We start from the raw sequence: 7,241 nt of genomic DNA, 5'->3' as shown, positions 1-7,241 counted from the left end.
TTTGGGTTAATAAAAATACTATACATAAACAAAATAAAACAATCAAAACTTAAAGTGATAAACTCATATGGCTGCAAAAAGAATATTAAATTGAAAATATATGAATGAAAATGTGTTTTAACCTAAAATATATGGAACACATTTTAATTAATATTTTTAAATTTTATGATTTTTAGATATTATTGTTGATCACGTAATCAATAATATAGATTATTGTATATTTTGGTTTTAATTTTCAACTTTGTCGATTTTGGATAATAGGTACCTATAAAGATATTACGAAAATCAAGTTTTTTCGAAAAAATAAAATTAAAAACAAATATCTTTTTTATTGGAGGTGTTATCTATTTATAATATTTATTATTGAATTTTTATCTTTTAGGGAATTAATGATAATCTAATCACAAATAAACTATAATTTAGGTTTTACTTATGTGTCTAATATTCATTTAATTATGTTAAGTGTTAATTGGTTTTTCGACCAAGAAAATCGACAGTGTAAAAAAGTTGAGAAGATTGAAAAAGTAAAACAAAAAATTGGACCGAGGAGGTAGAAAAAGAAAAAAAATCGAGAAATTATCCGAGAAGTTTTGAGGAAAATAATTATTTTTTGTATCTAACTTGTACAAAACTTATAAAAGAAAATTAAGAAGACAATATGATGTCTAAGCTGATAGCCATGAACTTTTCAAATTAATAGAATAAACTTAACAGTAATTAATCAAGGTAATTTGTAAATTTAGTATTTTATAACTATTTTTTGACTTTCTTCGAGTTTGATTATTGATGAAAATAATTTGCAGTGAGAGTTTAGTAGTCTGTTCTTCAAGACAAAGTCGTGAGACATTGTACACCATATTAATACAAAATATTAAGTATAAGAGTTTTTTTAAACTTTTTATCCGTTTAAAGAAAAAGAAGTAAAAGAGTCCCTTGGGACGTCAGATGAAGAAGACAAGTGAAATAAACGGATATGATGATGTGCTCATTTTAATTTATCCCATTTATGAGTCACTGAAAAAAAAAAATGTTAAAAAAACCTTCCACTCTCTTTCTATCTGAACCTCCCCCGATTCGGCGAATAGGTTTTCATTTCCTTCTATCACTCTTTCCTCTCTCTATCACAGGAAAACCAGATACCATCGAAGCAAGCAAATCCTAGGGTTTCTCACTTCAAATTTGTCAACTACAGCGCTTTCTTTACTTTGATTTTGAATGTAATTCAGATTCATCTCACTTCGCACCTTTTCACTCAACTTTAGGGCTTTTCATCTCTCTCTTCCCCAAAACCCTCTCCCAAAACGATTTGCAATCCGATTACTCGATCTCGACATGGAATCCCGAGATTTACCGTCGTCGTCCCCGTCGTCCACCGCCAACCGCGACGCCTCCTCCGGCACCGAGACCGAGGACGGCGTTTTCACCGTCGCCGTGGCACTCGCCAAAGATGCCGCGTTGCATTTTCAGTCTGCCAAGTTCGCCGAGTGCGTCGAGGTTTTGAACCAGCTCCTGCAGAAGAAGCAGGACGATCCCAAGGTGCTTGAATTCTCTTTACCATTTTTCCTGGATACTGATCTAACCGGCATCGTTTCATTTCTTTATCTGTTGCTTCGTGCTCTTAGTTCTTGATTGACGCTTCTTTTTTCGTGTTTTTAATTTCTTGCTTCTTTGCTTGGTGCTAGTGTTTACTTTATATTAATTAATATGCGGCAGGTGATTGATCTGTTTGTTCGGTTCCTTATTTTATGAGCTGAATTTCAGTTTTGGTACCTAGCTGGAACTGTAGCTAGTGAGCCCTTGCAGATGCAGTGTAACGACTGTGATTGTAGATGTGAATGTGCGTCCTGGTTTGATTGGATTTCCTCTATTAGAAAATGAATGAGCTGATTAAGTTGTGTTGCGAGCTTCTTGCAGTGGACATTGATTAGAATGCATTTGCGCTGTGTGATGTGTATCTAGTTAGAGTGTCGGGCGTTTGGAGAAATTTGTAAAACTTGTAGAAGAAATTGTTGTAGTGGTTCCAACATGGGAAGTTTGAACGGAGATAGGGGTTTTAAGCTCATTTTCTGAATAAGGAAATATTTCTTTGTTCAACATTTGTTTGTCACTTTGTTAATTTTGGTTTTAGTTTCTTCATGGTAACCTGATTTGCCGGATAAATACCAGTAGAATGATGTGTAATTTTGGTTCTTAACGCTGACGTGATTAGCGGGATAGCTACTGGTGGTACACACAACACTAAGTCAACGCATATTGTTTCACGAGCTTACACTTGTATACTTCATGCAAGCTGTTGGATAATACCTTTTTTGTGCTGTAACGTTTTACTTAATGGTGTACATTGTCCATGCCATGTACAACATATTGCGTGTTTATCTTTGTTGTTTTCCTTTGATGGATTTAGAAATGTTTTGTTCCTGAATTTACACTTCTTATGTATTCTCACAATTGATGATATATGCCATGCTATAAATAAATTTAAATAGTTTGAGAGCCATTTGTGCAAGCATACCTGCGAAAGCAATGCATATTGAAGAAATACCGAGACTTTATCATCATTTTGTATGCGTGTTTCATAGAGGATGAGTGTGTTTTTTGTGTTCTCTACATATTATGCACACAGACAATAACAAAATTCTGTTCAATTTGTTATTTTGTGGATTGCATTTGAGAATGCAATTATGTTTGTTGAGCAATAAAATTCTCTGCTAACCCTATTGGGGCGTGTTATGAGCAAGGGAAGACTTGCTTTGGTCGGTTAACAACTTAATGTAACCTGCCAAATGCTGTGTTATCTTTATGTTTTTTTAGATATTGTGTAAGGCAATCTGTTTTTCTAAATCTTAGTGTTTAAGGTTTTAAATCCTAATATTTCAGGTACTTCATAATATTGCAATTGCGGAATTCTTCCGAGACGGTTGTTCAGATCCCAAAAGGTTGCTTGAAGTAATAAATGGCGTCAAGGTATTCTACTTTAAATTCAACATTGTTTTTGATTTCTGCTAACTGACATTTTTTATGGTCAGTAGCTTTTATTTTTCATGGATGATATTTGAAGGAAACCATTTTCACTTCTTTTTGCCTTTATGGATTTAAAAACTGGAATTGCATGACACTAATCCCAATATTAAGTTAACAATATTAAAATGAAGTTGAGTCTAAATAGCTTGGGCTCTTTTATATTTAATTTCCTAGCCTTTATGCTGACTCGTTTAAGTATTTCTGGGTCAGTGAATGGTCTTGGCATTTGGCTTGAATCAGTGAAATGAGTGTTTAAGATCGTGGAGGCCATATTGGATACTGATAATTTCTCATGATTTTCTGAAAGAAATAAGTCTCCATTGGAAGAAGGATCTAGGCAAGATTTAACTTCCTGTTGAACCTGGTATGTATAGTTGATGATAGTTTAATTCCCAAATTCCTCCTTTTGGGTATCTTATTTATGATATTCTTAAAGGAGGAAACTGGACATACATATCACCACCTCAACAATAATATTACAAGTTAGGAAACAGTGGTGAAAAGGGTTCGGATATTGAATAGGTTTTCCTTGTTGAATAGCTTTATCAGATGAAGTTCAGTGTAGAAATCAGGAAGTCTTGTTTAAGCTTCAGATTTCTTTTATGTTGGCTTTAAGTTCTCATTTCTCTCGGGTTTGCCCCCTGGTGAAGTGGTCAGGTGGGGATCACGTTGAAACAGAAGGTTTTATTTTTACTCTCAAAATTGATTTATTTTGTTTTGGATCAATTAATTGTAGCTTGAAGCCTTAGCTCAATTTATTTGTAATTTTGTACTCATTATTTTTTATTGCTGGAGTTGATTCAGAGGAAAAATGATGAGCTTGCTCTAGCTTTGGGAGAACAAGGAGAGTCAGTTAACAATGGTGGGAATAAAGTTGTTTTGGGATCCAAAGGAAGTAATGCTTCGGCGCATCAGTTTTCAGGTTCAAACAGCACTGGCACCATGTATTCAGATGAATTTGACTCTTCTGTGGCAATGCTAAATATTGTATGTTCATTTTGCTCCTTATATTAATTTCATTTATTTCTCATTTTGTCTCTTTTAATGTATGCTTTTAATTACCTATTTAAACATATTTTTTTATTTCAATCTCTTTAGGCCATCATTTGGTTCCATCTCCATGACTATGCGAAGACATTGTCTGTGTTGGAACCGCTCTTTCAAAATATTGAACCTATAGATGAGGTATGTCATAGATGATTTGATTTGATTTTGTTTTTAATTTTACCCTGATATGTTGATTGCTTTGTTTTTCCTCTACTGTGTTTTCTTTTCCAAAGCAGACAACGGCTCTTCATATTTGTCTTCTGCTGCTTGATGCTAGCCTTGCTTGCCATGATGCATCAAAATCAGCTGTAAGTTCTATTTGATACTGTGATTAGTTGGTTTACTTTTTAACTATTGCAAGTCTTGTTGCTTAATGCATTGTTCTCTATCATGATATTCATGTCGCATGAATGTATTATTCTTTTTCACTTACATATTAGTCCAGCTAGTTTACTTGTTAACTGAATATTGTGAGTGTTTTTACATATTTTATACTTGGTCAGTTCAACCATGAACCTCTCGTTTCACTGATGATAACTAAATCTTTCTTCTCAAGTCAGTGTTGGGTATGCCCACTGAATGTTTTCAATGGTCATATGTCCATCTGTTGTGTCTCAATCCTTTATTTGTAGCTATTTCGACTTTTTCTTTATTATGCATAAATATGTGCTTAAATATCTAACGCTTGGTCATCTGAGGTAGGAAATTAATTTACAGATTACAAAATTAACCATAACATAACATCCCTATCACTCTAGGCATGTCTGACATGACATTTGGTCCTTATGTAGAAAATGTGAATTCATGGTATATTTTGCTACCTATCTCAACCAGTGTAAGAAAGCCACTATGGTGGCACTATTGTGTAGCCGCTAGTGTGTAGTGGAATTTCTTGAATCCACAATTGCAGCTCTGGGTACTATTGTGGCTACAATAGTTGTGGTTGTAACATTTGTCCGGATCCTATTGTCATCTTTGACAAGTCTTCAATCAATTGAACTTTTGAGTTAATGTTATACCAATTTCTTCTATGCATGTTATTTTTGAGCTAAACTGAGATGATCTAATTTCAATTCGAGAGCCATACGCCATTATCACTATTTAACTTGGGTTAAACTGAAAAATTTAAGATTTAGTTTACTCGCTTGTGATGGTTTTCTTTTATAAAATACAATGTTAAACTTTCTTGGCATAATTTATTGAACTCTTACCCTGCTAGTTGTAGTATATGTTTATCCTGAATGATTTGTTTTGTAAGCGGCCTAAAGATTTGACGTAAGCAGTTTTTTAGTTTCTCTAATTGTACAAGTTCACTACTCTGAGCTGGAATATGCTTTTGTTTAGGATGTGTTGACTTATCTGGAAAAAGCATTTGGTGTTAGTAGTGTGAGTCAAGGTGACAGTGGGAACACAGCACAGCAACAAGCTGCAAATTTAGTTACCAAGTCTGCACCTGTTGCCATTAGTGCGTCAGCTACTGATGCATCCAGTTCTGAGTTAGGGTCAAGTGCAAATGCATCTGAAAATCATCTATCCAGAGCTTTGTCTGAGGATACACTTGATTATGAAGCCATGATTTTGGATATGGGTGGACAAAATTTAGTAAGGCCAATGGGCCCATCTTCAAATGACATTTCAAGGGCTTTGGTTGACAGGTTTTCTACTGTTGATTTAAAGCTAAAATTGCAACTTTACAAGGTTAGGTTTCTGCTTCTTACTAGGAACTTGAAACTGGCAAAACGAGAAGTCAAGCTGGCCATGAACATTGCACGTGGAAGAGATTCATCAATGGCTCTTCTTTTGAAATCCCAGCTTGAATATGCCCGTGGTAACCACCGCAAAGCTGTAAAGCTATTGATGGCATCAAATAATAGAACAGACACAGCATTTTCAAGCATTTTCAACAACAATCTTGGTTGCATTTATTATCAGCTTGGGAAATATCAGACGTCATCTTTATTTTTCTCAAAGGCATTAACCAATTGCTCATCACTGCGGAAGGATCAATCTTTAAAGCTACCCACTTTCTCACAGGACAATTCTCTCCTTATAATTTATAATTGTGGTGTGCAGTACTTAGCTTGTGGGAAGCCAATACTTGCTGCTCGATGTTTCCAGAAGGCAAGTCTGGTCTTTTATAAACAACCTCTCTTGTGGCTCAGACTCTCAGAATGCTGTTTGATGGCTTTAGAAAAGGGCCTCATCAAATCAAGTCGGTTCCCATCAGATAAGTTGGGGGTAGGAGTGTGTGTTGTTGGAATTGGAAAATGGAGGCAACTTGTGGTGGAAAATCAGATTCCAGGAAAGGGACATATGGACTCATCTGAAGGGGATGATTCTTGTCCAAGTGAAGATGGGCGACTGAAGTTATCGATGTCCCTTGCCCAGCAATGCCTCTTGAATGCTCTAAACTTGCTGGATTCCAACAATGCAAATTGTTTGAAATCTGGTTTGCCCTCTAACTCTTCCGTGGAGGAAAATGATGGAAGTGAAGTGTCACCTTCAAAGAATTCAAATCTTAAAAACTTACATGGCATTGATTCAAAGGCATTTTCAGTAGGAGTAGGTTTAGGTCAGGTCAATGCAAACGGGGACGCTAAGGAACAAAAGGGTGGGAATAGTCAGGAACTTGTTCAGAACTCCTTATCCTATTATGAAAATGTCCGTAAAAGAGAAAATCAACTGGTTAAACAAGCTGTTCTTGCTAATTTAGCTTATGTGGAGCTGGAATTGGACAATCCTTTGAAGGCACTATCGGTTGCAAGATCTCTCTTAGAACTTCCAGAATGTTCCAGAATTTACATCTTTCTAGGCCATGTTTATGCAGCAGAGGCTCTCTGCTTGCTGAACAGACCAAAGGAAGCGGCTGAGCATTTGTCATTTTATTTGTCTGGGGGAAACAATGTTGACTTGCCTTTCAGCCTTGAGGACTGTGAGAAATGGCAACCAGAGAGGACTGCCGAATTTGAAGAGGTGAATGTAGGATCCGTTGCTGCCAAGAATTCTTCTCTTGAAGGCGCTCAGAGTATTGTTTTCCTCAAGCCAGAGGAGGCGCGAGCAACAATTTATGCAAATTTTGCTGTAATGTCCGCAATGCAGGGTGAGTTTGAGAAATCAAGTATTTTGATCACACAGGCATTGTCCATATTACCCAACAGTCCAGAAGCCACACT

General features: G+C 35.8%; 1 protein-coding gene across 1 annotated transcript; it reads left to right on the top strand.

Annotated features, from left to right (window-relative positions):
• Positions 1–1,038: 1,038 nt before the first annotated feature.
• LOC124837597 (uncharacterized) lies at positions 1,039–7,239 on the top strand (the record flags this gene model as incomplete). The annotated part of the gene is made up of 6 exons (XM_047313012.2): positions 1,039–1,536; positions 2,878–2,964; positions 3,826–4,008; positions 4,120–4,206; positions 4,305–4,376; positions 5,413–7,239. Coding segments are annotated over exons 1-6 (2,460 nt in total), but the record flags the coding sequence as incomplete, so codon positions are not given.
• Between the last annotated feature and the right edge of the window lie 2 nt (positions 7,240–7,241).

Source organism: Vigna umbellata, chromosome 7 (assembly GCF_029865625.1).
Source record: "Vigna umbellata cultivar VRB3 chromosome 7, Vumbellata_1.0, whole genome shotgun sequence".
Classification (NCBI taxonomy): Eukaryota; Viridiplantae; Streptophyta; class Magnoliopsida; order Fabales; family Fabaceae; genus Vigna; species Vigna umbellata.
The sequence above is the reverse complement of the archived record's forward strand: the minus strand, read 5'-3'. Positions and strand labels throughout refer to the sequence as shown.